Source organism: Boleophthalmus pectinirostris, unplaced genomic scaffold, assembly GCF_026225935.1.
Source record: "Boleophthalmus pectinirostris isolate CB_2022bp ecotype Guang Dong unplaced genomic scaffold, ASM2622593v1 HiC_scaffold_16, whole genome shotgun sequence".
NCBI lineage: Eukaryota > Metazoa > Chordata > Actinopteri > Gobiiformes > Gobiidae > Boleophthalmus > Boleophthalmus pectinirostris.
In genome coordinates, this window is record NW_026571095.1 from 33,865,277 (window position 1) to 33,890,411 (window position 25,135).

Consider the following 25,135-nt stretch of genomic DNA (forward strand, 5'->3'; position numbering starts at 1 on the left):
CATCGCCGCGTGCGTCATCGAAACAAGACAAAACAAAACAAAGCAGCAGCAGCATGGATCTATAATAAAAAACATTATAAATAAATATTCAGTATTATAGTTCTGTGAGCAGCATGGAGGTGACTGTAGCAGGTAGGAGCAACAAGGATTTATCTTGTGAATATTTAAAAGAGCTTGTTGATTTCTGTTGTATCTTTGCAAAAATGAAAAACCAGCCGCAGAGGCAGAGATACAGAAACTTTAATGATGCTACAGCACAATTCACAGCATCAGTGTGACAAAAAACAAAAAATATCAGAGTCTAAAGGCCTGAGGGAGTCTGCCCAAAGCTTTTTGTATTGTTTATTTATAAATGTTATTTTTAGTTGACTTGATAGTTTTACTTCTGGGAATCTTCTGGACGTTTGTATCATAAAACAGAGCATTAAGCAGCAAGGTTACAGAACAGGACGTTTTGCACTTATATGAAAAAGGATTATTGTTCACAAGATCTTTGACAAGGTCACTGAGGAAGGGAATAACCTCACATTTACTTACAAATTTTGCCTGCCACCTTTCAAAAACAAAATCTTCAAAAACTTCACTCACATCAACAGTAAACTTAAAATGACACATTGTACTGAAGCACCCGGGCCAGACTTTCAAGGTTTATGAAAGCACAGACAAAATCAAAAGACCGTACAGACAGATCCTCCACCCGAATCCCATTGACAGCGACAGTAATCAGTACAGTACAGTAAGACCTTAAGACTTCAGTATAGTGCAGTCTCTCAGCGACAAATTTGACATGAAGATGAAATCTAATACATAGTTTCATTGTTAAAACTGATAAAATAATTGTTGTCTGTGATTGTTTTTTGGGCTTTGGCAATGATATTGAAAAATAATCGATCGCAGCATAGTATTGAAAAAAAAGAACTATGAACTAGTTAATTTCTTGGAACTGTAAACAATTATGAACTATGAAATTTGTGAACTGAACTTTGAACTAGTTCATGTAGAAAATGAACTTTGTGTGTGAAGTGTGTATTCTCTTGTCTCCTGCAGGTGTCCAGGTGTCGACTCTGAGCCCTGATCTGACTCCACAGATTAAACAAGAACACGACATCAAACAGGAGGAAGAACAGCTGCAAGTGTGAGTCTCAGACACTTTCAAACTGCCATTCTTTTTTTTCTTTTTTTTTTCAATTGGATAATTTGCGGCAAACAAAAACAAAACATAAACCACGACTACGCGGGTCATGACAGGAAGAGTCCGAGCTGAAACAAAGATACCAAACGCATTCACAACAAGTTTACATTCACAACTCCACTCACTGTACATATAAGAGACAAAATATAAAGTAAAACAAACAAAACTCAATGCACAATTCATCAACTCCAGAGCTCCATATTTTCCAAAACATGACAGTTTATACTCTTTTTTAAAAGGTTTCTGCAGTGTTGAAATATTTAAAGTCATTGCGCCAAATATTTTACAAACCAAAATTCTTTTCTTCCTCGTTCTTTTTTTTTAAATTTGTTTTTCGTTTATGGTCGTACAAACTAATAATAATGTTAACGAAGGCGAAAAAGTTTAGCGTTTATGTTCGTGCAAAACAACCTGCAATTCTTTATTTGGTTATTCTTTCATTCTTATTCATTTCTATTACAGATATTCAGTTTTGGTTTAAAATATACAAATGTGTCTTATATTTTTCAGGTCTGTGCCAGAGTTTGGTGCTGTGAGTGTGAAGACAGAAGAGTCGTCGCAGCTTCAACAAAGAGAAACTGAGCAGAGAGAGGACGTCAAAGCAGAGCCACGTGTCCACAGTGAGGACGCACAGGAAGAGGACATCAGACCAGAGACTGAAGGAGAGACAGAGCACTCTTCTGACAGTGATGAAGACTGGAGAGCTCCACTCAGCCGTTCACACTTGGACACAGGGTCTGACGAAGACGAGTCTGCGCCAGAGACCAGAGCCACCGTGAACACTGGAGACACGACAGGAACTGGAGAAGGAACTGAGGGCACGAAACACAAGTGCTCTGTTTGTAAAGAGAGATTTGGGTCTAAATATAAACTACAAATACACCGCAGAGTTCACACAGGAGAAGAACCATTCGGCTGTTCAGTCTGTAAGAAAGTGTGTGCTGATAGTTCTAGTCTCAAAAAACATATGAGGACACACACCGGGGAGAAACCGTTCAGCTGTTCAGTCTGTAAGAAAGTGTTTGCTGTAAAATTGTGATCTCAAAACGCACTTGAGGACACACACCGGGGAGAAACCGTTTGCCTGCCCAGTCTGTGAGAAGGTTTTTGCTGTCAGATTTAATCTCAAAACTCATATGAAGACACACACCGGGGAGAAATCATTCAGCTGTTCAGTCTGTGCCAAAGTGTTTGCTGTGAGGTTTAATCTCAAAACGCACATGAGGACACACACGGGAGAGAAACCGTTCAGCTGTTCAGTCTGTAAGAAAGTTTTTGCTGTAAGATCTAGTCTCAAAAGACACATGAGGACACACAATAGACTGCATGTATAAAGTGACATGATGTTAAAAAAGGTGATTAAAACAAATAAATATTCATAAACACTTGGTTAAAATCACAGTGGGAATAAATTTTGATAAATAACGTTTAAATATAAATATGTAAATATGATAAAACGCATTAAAAAGTTGTAAAAAAAGATGTTATAAATGCGTTTTGATGGACACACTGAGCGACCAATAGCTGTTCAGTCTGATGCGTCCTCTTGCCAAACAACTGCACCATCTCCCTGGTCTCCAGTGAAGGTCCATCCCTGATCCCTGGTGATACTTAATGTTCTCAATCAATCAATCAGCAACTTTATTAATCCCAAAGGGCAATTCGGTTCGCACATCTGGCCGTTGTCATCTGGTCGTCCATAAATACAAAAGTACGATCTAAGACTGTGCACAACAACTTCACAAACCTGATGTGATGTGCAGCAGCTTCATTAGCGGGTTGCACTCTTGACTGTGTTGTGATGGCGCTCTGAAGGGGGAGTGACTTAACGTGGAGAGCAAAGGGAGGGAGAATTAATTCGTAACATGTGATCTAAATTATCAGGGTCAATCAGGGTTAGAAATAAGACCAGAGAGAGACAGAGAGGAGAGACTGATGCTGCTGGTCTGTGTCACACAAACCGGCTGTTATTATTTATTATTATGATGATTATGATGTTTTATCTGTTTTTTACATGTGTGTAATGTGATTTTTATGATGTTTTTTTTTTTATTAACGACAACAGAATATAACATTAAAAAAATATAACAATCAACATTTAACAAATTACAATAAACAACATAAAACAAAACACAAAAAAAAGCCCCCATTTCTCCCTGACCACACACACACTGACACAAATTTGGCTAAATCAAACAAAAACACACCACTAGGCCCTTCACATTGACACATTACGGACAATTATTTTATTTATTTATTTTTTCCTCTCCCATTTTTAAATAAACATTTCTAGTCCCTTTACTTAAACTATTATACTTATAATTAAACTAATTTCCTTTCATCATCTTCTGCTACTTATTACAAACTCAAAGTGTAATTTTAAAGGCATTTCATTGTATCCCCCCATTTTTAAATAAACATTTTTAGTCCCTATACTCAAACTAATATTATCTTCACCGTCATAATTTTTATGATGTCTACCCTCTTGCCTCTCCATTTACAGTATTAGTAGTAGTACACAAGTATTTTAGCTCTGGTGATATTAATGTTAATACTTCTTCTGTTGCAACAAAAATCAGCATTTGAACAATCAGCATTTGTTTTAGCGATTTTATTGTCCCTCTGTCCTCTAGAGGGCAGCACAGAGCTCAGAGTTTGGCTGCTGAAAAGCTTCACAATTTGTTGAATGATATTTGAAAATAGATACTTACTTGATTTAAGAATAAAATTATAGGAAATTGTTTTATTCTTAGAATAAAAAGATTCAATCAGCCCCAACAACTTTTTATTGCAGAGCTGTGATGTTTTAGCTCCAAAGTCACACATGAAGGCCTTTATTTTATAGACATGCTGCATTTCTCCACTGCTACAACAACTAGCTGGAAGAATGAAGCTTCTGTTTGTGTGAGTCTGTGCTCCTGAGACAAGAGATTATAGATCAGGGGTCTCAAAACGTTTTCCTCCAATGAGCTACTTTTACAAAACAAAAATGCCAGAGAGCTACTCATTTTAACGGCAGAAAGAAATTGAGACAATTATAAAAAAAGAGGACGAGGGTACAGTCAGTGTTGGGGAGTAACAGATTACATGTACCAGAGTTACATAATCAGAGTACAAATTAAGAGTAACAGTATTCAGTTACAGTTACTGTTTCAATGAGTGGTAACTGAATTACAATAACTTGGTTGGAAATAAATGGATACAGAGGTATTTTCCTGTTTTCACATTTTGGGCTATTTTTTTTTGTTTTATTTTTTTCAGTAATTCCACTCATTGCTGGACTCCAGGTCTAAACCAGGTCTAAACTAGGACCAAAACAAGGACTAAAACCAGGTCTAAACCAGGTCTAAATCAGGTCTAAAACCAGGTCTAAACTATGTCTCAAACAGGATTTAACAGGACTAAATCATGCTGTGCAGACTGTGTCTCTTTCTCTTTTATCAATAATATTTTTAATACGGTTAAGGAAAGTCTGGTCCTAGTCTTTGCTTCTCTAGAGCAAACCAAGTAATCCAAAGCATTCAGATTACTCAGAGATTACTCACTTTAAGTAATAATTAATTAACTATTAATGGATTACGCTACAAACTACATTTTGGGGTATGTAATCTGTAATCTGTAGAGGAATACATTTTAAAAGTGACCTTCCCAACACTGGGTACACTTAGATGCCTGTACAACATAAACAATTGTCCATTAGTTAGTGCACACAGTTGGGCTTCAAAATTATACATTTACAATCATAATAGGCGAGGCAAGGCAAGTTTATTTGTACAGCACAATTCGTACACAAAGTAATTCAAAGTGCTTTACAGAAAAAGAAATACATTAAAATCATAATAAAAACAAATCAAAACATAAATAATCATGAAGATTAAAATTAAAAAAGAGAGACATAAATTGGAGAGAAGAGTGCGGAATGAAAACCTTTCAGTTATTTGCACAGTTAAACAGAAATGTTTTGAGTCTGGATTTAAACAGCATCACAGAAGAGTCTGTCTCACATGTTCAGACTGTTCCAGGTTTTAGCTGCATGAACCTGAAACTCTGACTCCCCTTGTTTAGTCGTGACTCTGGGCACCAGCAGGAGGCCGGTCCCTGAGCTCCTCAGAGTGTGAGATGGTTCATATGACACTAACATGTCACAGATGGACTTTGGTGCTCGGTCATGGAGACACTTGTACAAACAGAGCTGCTTTAAAGTCTCTGAGCCACAGGAAGCCAGTGCAGAGACCTGAGCACAGGACTTATGTGCTCGTACTTCCTAGTTCGAGTCAGGACCCGAGCTGCAGCGTTCTGGATGTTCTGGATGTTCTGGATGTTCTGCAGCGTCTCACAGCTCGTTTGGAGAGACCAGTGAGCAGAACATTACAGTATCTAACCTACTGGAGACAAACGCATGGATAAGTTTCTCCAAGTCTGATTTAGACAGTAAACCTCTGATTTTTGCTCTGTTTTTCAGATGGTAAAAGGCTGCAGATGTTATTGATTTGATGTGGCTGTTAAAGTTAAAAGTCTGAGTCCATTATTACCCCTAGATTTCTTGCCTAATAGGCATGTAATTAACTTTTTTTTTTCCCTTCTTATTCAGCAGAATGGTATAATTCCAAAATCCTTTGTTGAGCTACTGGTAGGTCCTGAGCTACAGGTTGAGATCTCTGTTATAGTTCTATGGGCAGTACCATTATAGTTCTATGGGCAGTACCATTATAGTTCTATGGGCAGTACCATTATAGTTCTATGGGCAGTACCATTATAGTTCTGTGGGCAGTACCATTAGAGGGCGCTCCTTTGAAAACGCTCCTCCACATCATTTCCGGTGTGGGCGGAAGTGCTCCTGTCCTCTCCGCGTGCCTCGCCGGACCGTCTCCACCGTCCAAACATGGCACTGTACAATTTTAAGAAGATTATGGTGGTCCCTACCGCCAAGGTGAGTCCAGTCCGAACTCTCCGAACCTCTAAAGCCCCGCGCTGTTTTCCGACGAGGCTGTCAGCGAGAAAATACGAGACAAAATACGGTTTAGACCAGAGTCTGTGGAGAGAGAGAAACACGTGTGTGCGCACCGGGGCTCAGACTAGTCTAAAAAACTGTTTTAGTCCTGTTTTAGTTTAGACCTGGTTTAGACCTGGTTTGGATCAAATTGGTCAAAATACTAACATAGGGCTCAAAACTGGGACTGTCCCGGCTAAACAGGGATGTCTGGCCTCCCTACTTTGACTTCCATTTAATTCTTGGAGGCTGATTTTAACCTTAACCATTAATGTTACATGTCTAAGCTTTAAACCAGGGGTGTCAAACTCATTTTGGTCCGGGGGCCATATCCAACCTAATTTGATTCCAAAGGGGCCGGATCAGAAAACTCATCTCATATAAACCACAAAAATAAGCAATAAGTTCAAATATTTGTGCAGAGAAACACAAATCTATTACAGAAATCTTTTTTAATTGATGAACTCTTTCTTTTACAAAATATTATAATATTATGAACAACTTGAAACTTTAAGAAAAATGCAATTTCAACACAATGTTTTAACATGAACTTGTATGCAAACAGGAATAAGTCAATTTTTCTTGTAAAATCCTGCCCTCGGCTCCACTTTTCTCATGTTGGACATTTTTCTGATGAGGGTGTCACGGTCAACAGTCAAAACGATCGTCCTTTAAGAGCGTTTGTCAAGTCTTCATTTGTGCTGCTCTGGTGGGAGGGGCCACGTACAGAGACACTGGAGACGCTGCTGTGATAAACACCACAGAAAATTACCAATATTATAATAGAAAATATAATTAAAATATTTTAGTAGAAAATCACCCAAGGGCCACATTAAAGGTCTTGGAGGGCCGGATCTGGCCCCCGGGCCTTATGATTGACACCTGTGCTTTAAACTAATACTAAACCATAACTATTCGAACCCGTATTTTCACTTAAATCACGTTCTTGGTCTAATAATAATGATAATATAAGCTGCGTGTTGTCGTGGGGAGGCAGGTCCTTTTTGCGCATGTGTAGAACCATGTGATAAACCTCTGCCCACAATAACAATACAAAACTCAACGTGGACACACTTAACATTTATTACAGTGGTGTTATTTCTGCTGCAATATCTCAATAGTGGATAAAATGGGAGAAGCATCTCGTTTCTGTGCAGTTTGTTACAGTCACACAAATCTTTTTAAAAGTAGTTTCGTTCCAGCTGCTGTTGTACTCATGAATAAATTAATTAAAATTAAATACTGAATCATCAGAGTTCTCACAATAATATCACGGACAGTGTTGGGGAGTAACAGATTACATGTACCAGAGTAATCAGAGTACAAATTATGAGTAACTGTATTCAGTTACAGTTACTGTTTCAGTGAGTGGTAATTGGATTACAGTTACTTTGTTGAAATAAATGGATTACAGGGCGGTAATTTTCAGTTTTCACATTTTGGGACAAACCAGGACTAAACTAGGACTAAACCAGGACTAAACTAGGACTAAAACCAGAACTAAACTAGGACTAAAACCAGAACTAAACTAGGACTAAAACCAGAACTAAACTAGGACTAAAACCAGAACTAAACTGGGACTAAAGTAGGACTAAACCAGGACTAAAACCAAAGCTAAACTAGGACTAAACCAGAACGAAATTAGAACTAAACTGGGACTAAACTAGAACTAAACTGGAACTAGAACTAAACTGGGACTAAACTAGAACTAAACTGGGACTAAATCAGAACTAAACCAGGACTAAAACCAGAGCTAAACTAGGACTAAATTAGGACTAAACTAAACTAAACTAGGACTAAAGTAGAACTAAACTAGGACTAAACTAGGACTAAAACCAGAACTAAACTAAAAAGCATGACAATATCAAGTAATCCAAAGTATTCAGATTACGTTACTCACTTTAAGTAATTTAATGGATTACGTTACAAACTACATTGTGTGTGTGTGTGTAATCTGTAATCTGTAGGGTTTTTAAATATACATTTTAAAAGTCACCTTCCCAACACTGATCACGGACCATCAAAATATATTAAATTACAAGTCTCTTTGCTTAAATGAAGAGTTATGATGCAGCAACAGCTAAAAAGAGACAGAGGGAACTACATAGACCATGATCCTTTGCTCCATTTCAGTGCAGACGACAAGAAGAAATAACAGTTCTAAGCACTTTTAAGTCTTAGTTCTTTGGATTAAGTCTTGTCAAGGCATTTTAAAAGAAAAAATAGCCTGTTGACAGCTGTTAGTCTCCACAAAATATCACAATAAATATCGTACCGTGTGATGTGTATCGTGAAAATATCATACAGAGAAATTTGGATATTGTACAATGAGACTTTCATATCGTTACACCCCCTAGTTTGAGAAATGAGTTATTTATGGAACAAATGCCCTGGAGCTCTGCAACACTTTATTTGTAATTGTGTTTTTATATGTATTTATTATGTATAGCGAATAAAACGACTTAACCTAACCTAACCTGGTGCTCTTGAACACTGTATTGAGGGTTCCCACGGTCATGGAAATCCTGGAAAAGTCATGGAAATTGAAAATGTCATTTTCCAGACCTGAAAAAAATCATGGAATTTTTGTATCTCTTTCACGCAACTCCAGCATCGTGTTAAGTTCTCATTAGACCAGGGGTGGGCAAACTACGGCCCGGGGACCGTATGCGGCCCTTTAAACCTTTTAATCCGGCCCGCCGAACTGGAATAAATTACAATAATAAACCTTGTTGATGTTTTATTTGTCATGCATTTCCAGCATTTCCCAGTAGATGGCGCACTATATATACATTGAGTTGCGGCGTATTATGTTGGCCGCAATGCTTTATGGGAAAGTGTTCTTACAGGAGTTATTCAGACCATGAGTGAAGTAGTTGGTGCTTAAGATATAAGACTGCTTCCATTTTGAGTTGATATAAATCAATCAAGGAAATCTATGGACTCTGAGTTGTATTTGTTAATGTGTACAACGTTTTGGAGTCAGGTTTTACCACACTCACAGGTGTGTATCTGTGGTTGAACAGTGTGAGCTTTGTTTTTGAGCTGTTACCAATTATATTCAAAAACAGTGAACTCACGACGTACATTCACTCGTGGTGTGTCGTGGAACTTGTCTTAACGGTTTTATGTGTTCTGAATCTTTCACAGCAGTGATGAGACGTGCAGCGCGTCTGACGTCCTAGATAAATGTGAATAAGAACGTAATGAATCTGAGCTCTTAACACGTCATGTCCTGTCTTCTGTCCGGCCCTTCAGTCAAACTTTAGGACCCTATGTGGCCCGCGAGCCAGAAAGTTTGCCCACCCCTGCATTAGACTATTATTTCTGAATGTCTGCACTTTTTGTTTAAAAGAGAGAGTGGAAAGGGTTAACATTTAGCCCTAAAAGTCTGAGCAATTCTAAACATGCAGGTGCTGTAAAGTGGAAATGGAAAATTCACTTTAGGTCATGAAAATGTTTTGAGATTTGTCAGTGAAAAAGAGTGGGAACCCTGTGCATGGGAACGCATATTTCTGTATACTAGTGCTTTTGTTGATTAAAAAGATGAGACGCGTCATACAAGCCTCACTGTCTTTGTTTTGAAGGCTGTATGAACAATTTAAATACATTTTCATTGTTCATATTAAATCAAGAAAGAAAGAAGGCGGCACGGTGGCTGAGTGGCTAGCACTCATGCCTCACAGCAAGAAGGTTTTGGGTTCGATCCCCAGGTCGCCCAGGGCCTTTCTGTGTGGAGTTTGCATGTTTCTCCCCGTGTCTGGATGGGTTTCCTCTGGGTGCTCCGGTTTCCCCCAGGTCTCCAGAACAGTTGATAGTCAAGGTCAGTTAAATACAGTCAGTCAATGAACCTGTCCAGGGACGACAGGTGGAAATTAGCACTGATGCTACAACCTGATGTACAATGCATCTCTCCTGTCAAGGTTAATGCGAAAATTGTGCGCTGTCCCTGTCTCAAATAAATAAAAATAAAATAAAATAAAAAATAAGAAAAGATGGGTAAGCTGAAATGGCACCTTGAGCAGTGTTTGATGGCACAGGGATTTAATTCACCTTTTGGAGTGTTGTCATCACTTATTACCAATATTTAATCTTTTAAGCTGTTCTTTTAATAATGTAAATTCATTTCAGTAGTTTGTATATTACAGTTGTTTATTGTTCTATACTAAGAAACAGTCCTGAGGCAAGACTCTTCTTCACTCGCGTTGCCTAGTTTGAAAGTGGTGTGTGCGTGAATAGTGTGCGCGTAGATTGGTGTAAGTGGAGTAAATGAATATAAAAAATGCTGCACGATCCTTAACCAAGACATTTAGGGGCACGTTCTAACACAATACTGATGCACCGCCACAGTAGTGTTTGAATATTTCAACATGACTCACCCTGATCCTTACCGTGTCCAACAGATATGTGTGCTTTTTGTTGTTGCAGGACTTCATTGACATCACCTTATCCAAGACCCAGCGCAAGACCCCCACCGTGGTGCACAAGCACTACCAGATCCACCGCATCCGCCACTTCTACATGAGGAAAGTCAAGTTTACCCAGCAGAACTACCACGACCGCCTCAGCCAGATCCTCACCGACTTCCCCAAGCTTGACGTGAGTCACGCCACAACAGGCAACCGCTCCTCGCCACTTTATTCTGTTATTATTATTATTGAGGTGACAGTAGCTCAGTTGGTAAGGCTACCTTCACACTGCAGGGCTTAATGTTCAGTTCGGATTTTTTTTGCGAGGTCGTTCACGTTTGGAATTAAATGCCACTTGTATGTGATCTCCAGTGTGAAATTTAAATGCCCCAAAAATGTCCCGCATGCGCATTGGAGGACACAACAACGTCACACGGAGCTGCTCAGTGTTTACAGAAGTCGCCTAAACTCTGGGCTTGTCCCCAAAATATGGTCCAGTTCTTGGTAAAATGGACAGGTTACACATCCACGGCCGCTTAGTTTGTTTTTTTTGTCTTTATCCTCCTTGTATTTGGCTCGCGGGTTCTTTATTTTTCATTGACTTTGGAGTCAGGACCGACTGTAGCCGCGCTCGGACATTTCTTTGGCAATCATTTCATAAACCATCCGGTTCCGATAAGACCCCTCCAATTTGGCCTAAATACAGCGATCCCCCCCAAATATGAATGAACTCACTAACCTCACTTTCCCTCCATTGACGAGACTCGGAGTCTGACGTGTAGGTGGGATGAATGCGCCTTGGCCGTTCAGACTGAAGCCACATGTCAAAAGATCGGATATGCATCGGTTTCAGGAGCACATATCCAAGTGGACTGGGTCTCGTTTGAAAAAATCAGATCTGTGTCGTTCAGACTGTCTTTAAAAGATCAAATACAGAAGCACAGGGGCCAAAAAAAATCTGATTTGTGTCACTTCAGGCTGCAGTCTGAACATAGCCTTAGAGTGTTTGTCCACTGATCTGAAGGTTGGTGGTTCGATTCCCGCTCTTGACATAAGAAACATCATTGGTTGAGTGGTCAGATCCACAGATCCACAAGTTGGAGGTGCAATTCGAACTCCCACAGATGAATGCTGTCATTGTGTGCTTGGGCAAGACACTTAACCCACCTCGCAGTATCACTATATCATGATGTATTAGCCTGTTTTGATTAAACTGGGTGGCACCTTCCAGATACAGGATGGTGGCTGACGTGACGTTTGTGTTGCAGGACATCCACCCGTTCTACGCAGACCTGATGAACGTGCTCTATGACAAGGACCACTACAAACTGGCTCTGGGACAGATCAACATCGCCAAGAACCTCATTGACAAGTACAGAACCTCCTATTACTCCAACACTACTGCACTGTTTCCCCAAGATTTTTTTCTGAGGACCCATATTTTAAAAGTCACAATTCTTCACAACCCAAGTTAATATACATTACTCTTAAATCGCAAAAAAAAAAAAATTGTGGTCATTATTGAACATTAATGACAATATTTTATTGTTGACTGAGTGATTGTGTCTCCCTGAACTGCATTACTTTATTTTTTGGACTATAAGGCGCACTGGATTATAAGGCGCAGTATCAATAATGTTGAATTCTCTCGTCTATTTTCATAAGGAGCACCAAATTATAAGGCGCATATCTTTTTTCAGAATATTAAGGGATATAGTCCCGAAAATACGGTTCTCAAGTTTTAAACAAGGAAAAACAGTAATCAGTTTCCCACAAAAAAAATTGGTTAGGCAAGACGGTGCTTCTGAGAAAGCGAGGAGCGGGGTTGCGTGGAGATTTATAAATAAAAAATCTCTCGCGACTAGGGCTGGGTATCATTAAGAAGTTGCCGATATGATACATACCTCGATACATAGGCCACAATACGATGCGCATATATATTTATATATATATATAAAAATATATAATGTGTGTGTGTTTCAAATCGATATGTTTCAATCAAAAATAAAGGCTAAATTATGGCTGTGACACTAAAAGTCTTTGCTAAACCACTTCTTTTGCAAAGTGAATATGAAACTATGAAACTTTGCGCAAGAAGTCATCAAAGTTTCATCAAAACAGTGAAAATGACAAATTTGTTGCATAAACAAGTTTCCTTGCACTAAACAAGCAACAAAACTGTAGCTCTGTAACAAAATAATTTAGTAAAATAACCCGACTTCAACACTCAGAATGACCAGTCACAGCAAACCGTCCCTCCCGACGCAGTAGTCTAGTAATCTTTATTCTAGATTTTAACTACAAACCAGGTCGACAAATCTGCAATCTGACAGTTAAAATGCAAATTTAACATTTCAAACTACAGGGATTTTATTTAATATATGTTTGTCTGTGTTGTGTCAGTGTGGCTAAAGATTACGTGCGTCTGATGAAGTACGGAGACTCGCTGTACAGATGTAAGCAGCTGAAGAGGGCCGCGCTGGGCAGAATGTGCACCATCCTCAAGAGGCAGAAGTCCAGCCTGGAGTACCTGGAGCAGGGTATGAACAACACTCTGCACGTCACAGTCAAGTACATCCAATTTTAAAGCTGCACTGCGTAACATTTATGATGCAGTGTCCGCTATTTGCTTCCCTGGAGAAAGAAGAAAATAAAACTGGAGAATGAATAAACACAAATCGTTAGAAATAAGGGCTGGGTGATGTGAAAAAAGAATCGCTTTTTTTTTTTTTTCCCCCATATTGATTCGTCTCGATTTTCGATTTGATCTTATTGAAAACACAGACAGAAGGACTTCAGGCATAGAGAGCAGAGAATCAGACCACTACAGTTTTTATTTCACGTTGATAGGACCAATAATTCTGAAGAAATTCACATTTAATTGTACAGAGATTAGTAAGACACAAGGAAACACTTGCGATGTCCATGCGTTAAATGAGAAGGTTCACTCATTATGGTGATAAAATAATTGTTTACGTTGTGTAATTTGGATTATAAGAGGAGAGAAAAACAGGAACAAAGGTGAGGAGTTGCTGCTGGATCAGAGAGCGAGAGGAGGAGCAGGTCTTACACACACACAGAGGCAGATGGAAAGAAACACTGGATTTTTAGTCAAATTGTGCAGAATTAAGTCAAAATTTATAAAAGCGAGGACACTTGAGGGGACACAGACGTAACACAGATCACAGTTCGGTGTATTTTAGTTGGTGTCTGAACATCTTTTTTGTTTTTTTTTTTTTTTTTGCAGTGCGTCAGCATCTGTCCCGTCTGCCCTCCATCGATCCCAACACCAGGACCCTGCTGCTGTGTGGGTACCCAAACGTGGGCAAGTCCAGCTTCATCAACAAGGTGCGCCCCCCCTTTTACCTGTTTACCAGGCCTCGACGCCGCTTTAGTCTGTGTAACAATTTGCTTCTGAATTATACAGGCACTCGCAGTGAAAGCATTTGTCTAATCTACAGTGGCTTTAAAGGGCCCATTTTCCATTATTTTCTGATGTTAAAATGCTGTTTCCTTATCAAAAACATACCCAGAGTTGTTTAAATTCATTCACACATTTAACACACAAACCCTGCAGTTATATGGAAGTGCTCCACTGTGTTTTTAGCGCACACTAGGACTTAAGAACCATGCTGTGCTCGAGGACAATTGCGTAGAGTTCTATGGCTCGCACTCACACTTGCACATCAGAACCGGACCACGGCCTGATGACGTCGTGACATTGCGCTGTTTGTTTACATGTGCTAAGATCGAGAAAAAAAGTCCAATGGCATAAATATCTTTTAAATACTGAGGCTGATGTGTGTCCTTTTATGATATGCTCGTCCGTGAGTTTATGGATATAAAAACAGTGCGGAACAGCGTTGGCACAGTTCGACTGCGCTCACACTGTACAAACGTACTGTGCTTTAGGGGCGATCCGTGCCAGTTCTAAAGTCCTAATCTGATTGCACCCTTAAACTCCATACACCTTCACTAGGATGTCTGGAATTGCCAATCTACTAAGCAAAAGTTGAAAGCTGACTGTTCATTTGAATGCAGGGTTCCCACAGTCATGGAAATCCTGGAAAAGTCATCAAAATTGAAAATGTCATTTTCCAGTCCTGGAAATGTCATGGAATTTTAGTATCTCTTTCACACAACTCCAGTGTTCTGTTAAGTTCTCATGAGGCTGTTATCATTATTTCCAAACTTATGCACCTTTTGTTGAAAAGAGACGACAGTAAACGCACTGACAGGATTTTGAATGTTAAAAAACTATAATCCCAAACCATAAGGTGAGTGGAAAGAGTTAACATTTCATATTTAGCCCTAAAAGTCTGAAAAAGTCTGACCAATTCTACACATGCAGGTGCCGTAAAGTCGTGAAAAAGTCATGGAAAAGTTATGACATTTTGTCAGTGAAAAAAAGTGTTAACACTGTGAATGTGAACATCTGTGTGTTTTGCAGGTGACCAGGGCAGATGTGGATGTGCAGCCGTACGCCTTCACCACTAAGTCTCTTTTTGTAGGTCACATGGACTACAGATATCTGCGCTGGCAGGTAACTTCACCGTCTCTGCACCATGTCTAACTCCCCCAGCACGAGGAGAATGTTTGTGATGTTTGTTTGTGCGTGTCGTCTGTGTGTTCAGGTAGTGGACACCCCGGGGATCCTGGACCACCCTCTGGAGGAGAGGAACACCATCGAGATGCAGGCCATCACTGCCCTGGCTCACCTGCGCGCCGCTGTGCTCTACGTGATGGATCTGTCCGAGCAGTGCGGACACACACTCAGCCAGCAGGTGGAGCTCTTCAACAACATCCGCCCGCTCTTTGCCAACAAGGTACAAACCCACATCAAAACTAAGTGATCACTTTCACACACTTTACGCATGGAACACAAAAGAACAGCATGTATCCTGTGCTCTTACTGTTTTGTAAAAGGTATTACAGTTACACCTGAACCTGTGTTCCAAGTGCCATTGTCTGCAGATAGAGTATATATACTAGTTTCCTCATTCTCTGGCCTGTGTTAAAGCTCAGAACCTCCAGAATTCCCTCCCTGAGCTGCAGAGGATTTATGGATGGGGTTTAAGGAGTGACCGTTCAGATCAGAGAGTCCTTATAGGTTTAAACCTACTGTATTTCAGCAGTGCAACCTAAATGAGACTCATGTGAGGCTCATTCTGTTTTCTGATTGGGTAATCGGCCTAATTGTAACACAAATAATAATAATAATTGGACATTATATTGTTTTTGTAACTAAGAATGAATCAACAGCTTTAGATTGTTCTCAGTAAAAGCTGTGTTTGATTTGTGCCATGTAAACTCATATCTAAGGACACAGCTCATGTTTATGAAATCTAAAATCAAAAGTTGACACAGTTCCTTTAAAACAGGGGTCAGCAAACTAAGGCCCGTGGGTCAACTCCGGTCCGCCACACCCCTTTGACCGGTCCCCAGCCCCTCCCCCCACTACTTGAACTGGCCCTGTGAGGCAATCCTCAAGATTTGTCATGGTCTGTTTAATAACACATGTGCATCTTGTATTTTTTTAAATAAAAAAACTATATGTTTATGTATTTATATGTATATATAATAATATGAATGTATATTTAAATAATTATATGACGTATTTATATGTGCCACCAAATTTTCATCACCTGACAAGCTCAAAAAGAGACAGTCACGCACAAAGTTCTGTAGTGCAGATAGTGCAATAAATGGAATATCTGTGATATTTCAAATTAAAACAAACAAAGTACTTACTACTTTTGCAAACCACCAGTAAAGATAAACAAATATGTGCCAGGAATTATGTGCTGATATTGTATTGTGTAATTTCTTCTACACGCTGAGGCCTGCTGGTGTCATTTTGGTCTGGGTCATACTGTTATACGGCCAACCCAACCCCGGCTCCCATCACAGTTAGGAGCAATGATGTGACAGCCAGAGAAAAAAGTTTGGTGGCCCCTGCTTTAAAATGTGAAAAGGAATAGTGGGGTTGGTATGACACTTCTTTTTTAATGGAATTTGTATTTTCAGCCTCTCATTGTTGTGGCCAACAAATGTGATGTGAAGAAGATCAGTGAGCTGACAGAGGAAAACCAGGTCAGTCACATGGCTTGATATGAAGTAAACTTCTGGTTTTTGTCAGTGAAAAGTCTTGGTTTGATTCTGAAGAGCCGGTCATAAATCGTCACCAAATGTGTACTTATTAATTAGTTTTGTTTGAACAGAAAATCTTTTCTGACCTGGTGTCTGATGGGATTCCTGTGATCGAGAGCAGCACTCTGACAGAAGAGGGCGTCATGCAGGTCAAGACTGAGGTGACCCACTTTCACTTTATTCTGAATTATTTCCTACTGAATCTATTGTCAGAACCTTCTCACTTCCTCCATGGATCCACAATCTGGTTTCTGTAACTTTGTCGTGGTTGTGTCGCTGACCACAGGCGTGTGACCGGCTCCTGGCTCACCGAGTCGACGCAAAGATGAAGACGAAGAAGGTCCATGACGTGCTGAACCGCCTGCACCTGGCCATGCCCAACAAGAGGGATGAGAAGGTCAGGCCCCACAAGAACTGCACTAGATATTGGAATCAAAATCACTGTTCTAAAATTCCGTTTATTAGTTCATTTTGATATTTCAGTCTTGTGTCAAATATGCTCTCTAAAGCTGAGGCCTATTTTTTCAGGAAAGACCTCCGTTCATCCCAGAGGGGGCGCTCCAGAGGAAGAAGGCCATGGAGGTGGACCAACCCAAACGCAAAACGGTACAGACTCTTTCTACATCCTGACCTGCGCTGGTTTTCACTTCAGTTTAAATAACTTTGTGTTGTATGACCAAACCTGGCTCAGGCTTCTTCTGCTCTCTGCCTGTGGTCATGTTCACTCCTCTACAGTTTCACATGTGACAGGATTTGTGGCAGGGCTCTTTTAGGAGATGTAGACAGTTTGTATTTCTTCATAAAAGTGCATGTTTTTGTGATTTTGCAGGAGCGCGACTTGGAGCTGGAGATGGGAGACGACTACATTCTGGATCTGCAGAGTAAGTTTCCCTCTGTCTGTTTGGTACTGCAGGGGGGGTCACGAAGTCTTTTTTTTTTTTTATACGTCATTTTTGAAGGATGAACTGGTTTTCAGTGGGTTCTGTCTATTCACTCCTTCATCACGTCTCTCTCTCTCTTCATTCCCTCGTCTCTCACTCCCTGTCAAACTGCAAACATGTCAGCGCAGATTTTATTGTTTCTTGTTAAGGACACAGCGTACTACCGCGCATCGGGAAGGGGGTCAGGCTACTCCTCTGTCCAGAGAGCGAACAGGAGAGGAGGGGGGAGTCACGTCTTTCCTCTCGGTCCTCAGGTCAGAATGACGAGAAAAGTTCCATGGCCCTAATCAAGCTCTTGTCCGTGCGCTGTGGCTCCTCTCTCGTTTAATCTGATCTGATCATTAAAAAAGTCACAGTTTGAGCCCATTTTCTGTGATAGTCCAATGAGATTCATTTGATCTTCCAATATTCTGTGTTATTAGGTTCTTTTTTTCAGACCTAGAGTGTTATTTCATACCTGACAGTTTCGACTGCTCACTAGCGTCTTCCTCAGAGTCACGTGATGTTGCTGTGACGTGTCTGGTCAGCTGATTTAAACAGATTTTGGCGCTGTCTTCCTACCGGTGGAGGCAGGACGACAGCGCCACCTGCAGTCCGACTTCCTCGGGACAGCATCCCAGGTGTGTGAGAGTGTAAAAGCCCCCTCGTCCCGGTTTACAGTCCTGTGGGCACGTTTCTGTATTTCGATTGCTTCTTTAATCCAGCGGCGATGTTTGTTTTCCTCTGTCCCAATGATGTTTGCTCCATCCCAGTCCATAACGTGGTTCTGTCTTTTACAATGGTCAGAAATGGCCGATTTGAGTTGTTCCTGTTCTGCTTTGTGTTTTGTTGCTCGTGTTTCGCCTTCGCTGTTTCCTTCTCGCATTCTGTTCTATGTTCCTTTTTTTCGTGTACTGAACGCCCTCCCCGTTTCCCCGATGTATGTTTTATGCAGGACATGCAGGGTATTTCGTATATTACATTACATTTATGCTCCGGTTCTATTTTGTCTTTCGGGTGGACGGGTAGTTGTCTGAGTTTTCTGTACGGTTTCACTGGTGTGTTGATATTGACACATATAGAGATATAAACTTGTTTAAATCAGCTGACCAGACACGTCACAGCAACATCACGTGACTCTGAGGAAGACGTTAGTGAGCAGTCGAAACTGTCAGGTATGAAATAACACTCTAGGTCTGAATAAAAGAACCTAATAACATTTTCTGTGATGTCGTTGCTCTGGCCTTGTTGGAGTCACCTTGAGCGCAAAGAGCAGCTTAAACTTCAGGGCTGAATTAGCTTTGGTCAGACTCAGGTTTATTTCTGTCTTTGACCGGTTTGAGGCTTAAGCTGGACATGGAGATAGTTTCAGCTCAGGATTAAGAATGTACTTGTTAATTGAGTTTGATGAAATACCCTCTGGTGTTGAATCTACAATAACAGAGTAGCTGTTTATACATGACACTAGGCCCAATTTAATATAAAAAACAATTATATGCCATATATATAGTAGGGGGTCCCCGCTCTAGCTCTTCATCAGTTTGGGGGTCCCTGGTCTGAAAAATGTTGAAGACCCCAGGGTTAGACTATTCCAAAATGAGCACATATAACACGGATCACATAATAAACGTGTCTGTGTCTATGTGTTCCCTCTTCAAAAACATATCTGAAGAGGTTGAAGGTGTCGTCTATGCATGTTTGAGTAATTTTGTGAACTCTCCCCAGACCTTGTCGCTTGACTTTAAAAATGAAACTTGTAAAACATGTCAGTATGTTGTTTTCAGCGAATAGAGCTTTTTAAAAATAATAAACATTGCGATCTAAATATGTTGTATGGGTAATTAATCAATGCCCCCTGTTTAAATCTAACATTCTGCTGGAGAACAATGCACCAAAAATTTAGGCCCACAACAGTCACAAATCCTGCATAGATTAGGGAAGCATACAAAGTCGAGCTATAAGTTAAGATATTGGCTAGTATTCCTCGGTATAAAACAGCCATTGGTCTGAGCTGTCTACAGACTTCAGAAATGTTTTTATTTTGCCGAATGGGGGCAAATGTTAAAATCTGAACCAGGCGGTGTGGACTATTCTAAAAACGTCAGAGAGGGTGGTCCGTTAACTTTATTTCCTCCTGTTTTTGTCTTATATCACGTGGTTGAGGTCATAGTAGTTTGAGTCTTGTTTTCCATTGCCTTGGTCGTTGGTTTCTCGTGACCTCTGACCTCCCTTCTGTTGCGCAGAGTACTGGGACCTGATGAACAGCGAGGAGAAGCAGGACAAGATCCCCGAGGTGTGGGAGGGACACAACATCGCAGACTACATCGACCCAGATATCATGAAGGTACGATTCTGGAGATGCTCACTTAGTTCTTGAGCTTTAGTGGAATATTATACAAGATTAAAATGTACAATATCTAATTAAGACGGTCGTTCTTGTGCTGTTTTGTTCAGAAACTGGAGGATCTGGAGCGGGAGGAGGAGCTGCGAGAGCGCGCCGGAGAGTACGACTCGGACGAGGACAGTGAGGACGAGGAAATGCAGGAGATCCGCGTCCTGGCCAAGCAGATCAAAGACAAGAAACAGTTGATGGTCCTGGAGTCCAAGGAGAAGGACAAGCACGGGCCCCGCATGCCCCGCACAGCCACCAAGGTGAAACATGCCCCTGCACTGTCCCAACATTGTCCCCGCACTGTCCCCGAGGTAAAACATATCCCACATGTCCATAAGACGGAGAGCCTAGTGCAAAAGCCTATACAAGCCCTTTTTAGGTGTCCCAAGTTGTCCACTGGAGGCACTGCCTTCCAGTGGAATCTGGCACGATTAGGCCCTGGTGTTTGTGTTTGTTGCAACTCGGCTCAGGACCAAAACCCCTTGTGTGAAATGACTTGAGTCTGTAGGACAGAGTAGGACTGTCAGGGTTAGGGATTTTTTCCTACAGTGCAGTATAGCGGCTCAACAGCGCGGTATGCAATGATATCGCACCCCCCATCCCCCGGAGTTATAATATTTCCAGCGGAACTGAAAACTCTCTCCGATTATGCACTTTTTGTAGAGGCACATGTACGTTGGTTGTCTTGTGGATATATCGTGTGTAGTGTGGGAGAAGTAACATTTGGCTTTGGAACAAGCGTCACTGCATCTCTCCTGCTGTCACTGTGCTTGAGCACGTGGAGCAGGTGTCCGCAAAGCGCGATCGGGCGACGGCCGCTCTTAACTCTGTGCGGTGCAGAGCTCGACGCCGGTCCTTTCGCCTGCGGTCACCCGAAGGTCTGTTCGGGCGCACCTTGGTCCTGGGTTACTCCTGGGTTATCACGGGCACGGGCGGTAATGGGTGGAATGTTAACAGGTCCGGGCAGGTGCAGGTCTCTAAAAATGGACCCGTGTAGGACTGTGGGTCAGGTCACGTTGGTCACGTGCGGCCAAAGTGCCTAAGAAATCATCCCGAGTTCTCTGCAAACATTTTGTATGTGGAGCGCCAATAAAGTAAAATCCTGATCCCTCGCTCAACCTCACTTACAAATTTAAAGAGTCAACACTAAAGTGAAAGGCACCAGCTGTTCACCAAGAAACACCTTCCACTGCAAAGAGACGTGATGTTGCTGTAAAGTCGAACAAGAAAGTGCAGCTCAGTCTGTTTGTCTTTTGTATCTATCAGTTGACAAAAAAATAATTTTGTTTTGTTGTTGCTCCACATACAAAATGTTCGCTGCAAACTCGGGATGATTTCTTAGGCAGACAAAAGGTTTCCTTTTTGGTTCTTCCTGTGGATCAGTCCTGCCCATCGCCTTCACCTTTCACTATTTTTCAATTCCGTTGGGAAGAGAAACAGTTTGAACGGAGGTTTGCAGTCACACACATCTGATTCACTTTTGCACTTACGGAGTTCGCAAACTTCCGAAGCCCGTTTTCCACTGTTGGAACAACACAACAACCACACAATTACGATGTCCAAATCCCAAAACTAAAATATGACAATATCAGAACCAAAAACAAAAGTGATATGGTTCAAAAGACTTGAAAAGATCGACTTTGACAATAGACGCATCCCACTGGGAAAACAAACATGAAGGTTTGATGCTCACTTTTTTAGAGGATCCTTCCCAGTATGAATTGTGCGATGACCAGAAGTCTGAAATAGGGGATGCATGTATTGTGAGACATGATCAGTGATTTGTTATTTTTTGAAGCATAATTTTGTATTACAGAGTGAAATCTACACTAATTTATATAAGACTTGTAGACTTCACTCTGGTCTACGTCAAGGCGCCCAGAGATGAACCTGAGCTCTGACCCGGTCCCTTGTGTCTCTTGTTCCAGGTGGAGAGGAAGCAGCTGGAGAAGGAGATGGGCTCTCTGGGTCTGGACATGGACGATAAGGACGACGTACGTTTAGAGTTCCACGTGTGAGTCCAGTTGATCTCATGAGAAGACCGCGCGTGACCCTCGTGTGTTTTCTGTCTGTTTTTCAGAGTCACTACGCGCAGCAGGCCCGACGCTCTCGCAGTCTGGTGAAGAAACGCAAACGCGAGGCCTCCGCTCCCCCCACCTCCAGAACCCGCACCCGCAGCCAGAGCGCGTCCAGACCTCCACGGGACAAGTCTGGACTCAGAGATCCCAAGGTAACTCACTGCAAACACTCAAACAGCACAAGGGTTTTATTAGACCTAAAGAGGGTCAGGTTAAGTCTGTGCAATGAATCACATTTAAAATCACGCTTTCAATTATTGCTAAATTATATTTTCAACATTTTTTTAATCCGCGTATAATTTGTTTTTCAAAATAAAACCGAAAATAAGAAAACTAAAAAACATTTTCTTCATTATTTGTCTCCAAAACCAAAATGAAAAAAAAAAACGATAACGATTTGTTTTTTTAGTTTAGATTTTGTGTTTAAATAAAAATGGAAAAAACTGATAACGTTTCCTGTTTCTGTGACTTAAACTGCGATGCCGGACTTTTGCGCCATGTACAGCCTGAGACCGAGACTGAGACCAGGACTAGTTGACTCCAGGACTGGGACTGAGACGGGACTAGTTGGCTCCAGGACCGGGGCTGAGACCGGGGCTGAGACCGGGGCTGAGACCGGGGCTGAGACCGGGGCTGAGACCGGGGCTGAGACCGGACTAGCTGGCTCCAGGCCCGGGACTGAGATCGGGACCAGTTAGCACGGGGACCGGGACCAGAGCGGTTTAGTTCTGGTTCAGTCCTGGTTCAGTCCTGGTTCAGTCCTGGTTCAGTCCAGGTTCAGTCCAGGTTCAGTCCAGGTGTACTCAAGGTTTAAACCTGGGTCAGTTCTGGTTTAGTCCTGGCTTAGTCCTGGCTTAGTCCTGGCTTAGTCCTGGCTTAGTCCTGGCTTAGTCCTGGCTTAGTCCTGGTTCAGTCCTGGTACAGTTCTGGTTTCGTCCCGTTTTAGTCCCGTTTTAGTCCTGTTTTACTCCTGGTTTAGTCCGTATGCAGCGCAAAAGTCCGGCATCATAGTTTAAGTCACGAAAACAGAAAACGGTTGTTAGCCGTTTTTTGTTTTTTTTCTCATTAAAAACAAGTTACTGAAAGATAAAACCCTCCTCCGTTAGAATATTTCAGCTGTGAGTTTCTTTGGAACTGTTCACCTGCTGCATCTGGGGAGGACGCCATGATAACCGTTTCCCTTTCCCACCAAAATAAATGGCAACACGGGAATATCATTGCACACCTATTAAAAAAAAAAACAGAAACATTCTTACAGTTCTTGTTTTTATTGCACAGTTTTCTCCTTTTTAATGGACGATTCCACTAAAATCAGTGCAGCAGTATGTCATGAGAGTTGGTTCTTCTTGTTTTATCTGTCACTCTACGCCAAATTAGTTTCCCCTTTAAAATAAACAACCTTTGTGTGTTTACCTCAGATGATGAAGAAGGCCAAGACCATGATGAAGAACTCTCAGAAGGGCATGAACCGACAGGGAAAGAAGGGCGAGTCCGACCGACACGTGTTTGACCTCAAACCCAAACACCTGCTCGCCGGGAAGAGGAAGTCTGGCAGCACGGACCGCAGATAAACCCCACCTCGACACCTGAGAACATCTATGGACGCCTGTGAACTGTGTGTGCGTGAGCAGAAAGGAAAAGTCTGCTGCAGGAGTTGGCCTGGAACACTGCAGACTAAACAGCTAGAAGGTCTTTATATGTGCTTCTACAGCAATTTATTGTTGTCCTCGTGTAAGACGATCACAAAATGAAAATATGTCCGCAAAAAATGGTCCATGACAAAACAAATGTATACGATGTTGTGACAGGCCTGGTTGAGAGTCTGGATTTCTGGTTCTCTGCCTTATTCTAACATGAAAGATGACTCTCTCGTCAATGAATATAAATATTAAATGGTTGTCATTTTTTTTCAGAATGCCTCATATTCTACAAAATATAAAAATATATGAAAATATGTGGTGTGTGTTTTTCCTTTATATGTGTGTGTGTGTGTCTGTGTTTGTCACCTTCCACGGTGGTTGGTCTCACCCTCATTCAGCTCGGGTCGTCTACCAGAGGCCTGGGAGCCTGAGAGTTTTGTGCAGTATCTTTGCTGTTCCCAGTACTGCACTTTTCTGGACTGAGATGTCTGATGTTTTTCCCAGTATCTGCAGTAGTCTCTTCTAGTTTGGGGGTTACAGCCCCGAGTGTCCGATCACCACAGGCACCACTGATGCCTTCATTTCCAGGCTCTCTCCAGCTCCTCCTTGAGCCTCTGGTATTTCTCTAGTTTCTCGTGTTCCTTTTTCCTGATATTACCATTGCTTGGTATTGTGATGTACCACCAGGGCTCTGCTCTGTTTCTTGTCCACCACCACTATCTCTGATTGGTCCATCACCATTCTGTCAGTCTGTATCTGGAAGTCCCACAGGATCTTGGCTCGGTCATTCTCCACAACCTTTGGAGGTGTTTCCCACCTTGATCCTGGAGTCTCCAGCCCGTACTCTGCACAGATGTTTCTGTACACTCTGCCCTCCTCTTGGTTATGTCACTCCGTGTTTGTTTCCCTGCAGCATCTTACACCTGCAGTTATGTGCTGGACTGTCTCAAGAGCCTCTTTGCACAGTCTACACCGTGGGTCTTGTCTGGTGTGGTAGATCTGGGCCTCTATTGCTCGAGTGCCCAGGGTCTGCTCCTGAGCAGCCAGGATCAGAGCCTCTGTGCTGTCCTTCAGACCATATATATATATATATATATATTTTTTTTTTTTTTTTTTAAAGATAAAACCAAAAGTAACTCACTTGATGAATGAAAAGAGGCCAGGTTTCTTGTATCTTTTATGAATGATTTCGATTTGTTTCTTTGATCAGGGCCCTTTGTACATGAACTTTTTTTTCTGTGCATTTGTTGTGTTTTGTGTGTGTTTGCATCTGGGGTTCTGAAGTATTAATAATAAAAATCAATCAAAATAAAGCTTTTATTTTGATGTTCTATCAATCTATCTATTCAATCTGTGAATTGGTG

General features: G+C 41.4%; 2 protein-coding genes across 2 annotated transcripts; both read left to right on the forward strand.

Annotated features, from left to right (window-relative positions):
- Positions 1–3,591, forward strand: LOC110167078 (protein glass-like). Its single transcript, XM_020932381.2, has 3 exons — positions 1–132; positions 1,048–1,135; positions 1,703–3,591. The coding sequence occupies exons 1-3, from the start codon at positions 114–116 to the stop codon at positions 2,229–2,231; spliced, it is 636 nt and encodes a 211-aa protein (XP_020788040.2). The 5' UTR covers positions 1–113; the 3' UTR covers positions 2,232–3,591.
- Positions 3,592–5,996: 2,405 nt separating this feature from the next.
- On the forward strand, positions 5,997–24,085 carry gtpbp4 (GTP binding protein 4). Its single transcript, XM_020932376.2, has 17 exons — positions 5,997–6,122; positions 10,611–10,781; positions 11,860–11,963; positions 12,995–13,131; positions 13,839–13,939; positions 15,042–15,134; positions 15,226–15,417; positions 16,619–16,684; positions 16,813–16,902; positions 17,028–17,138; positions 17,270–17,347; positions 17,571–17,622; positions 19,905–20,005; positions 20,116–20,313; positions 21,982–22,047; positions 22,134–22,283; positions 23,550–24,085. Exons 1-17 carry the CDS (start codon positions 6,075–6,077, stop codon positions 23,700–23,702), a joined length of 1,911 nt encoding a protein of 636 aa, XP_020788035.2. The 5' UTR covers positions 5,997–6,074; the 3' UTR covers positions 23,703–24,085.
- The last annotated feature ends 1,050 nt before the right edge of the window (positions 24,086–25,135 follow it).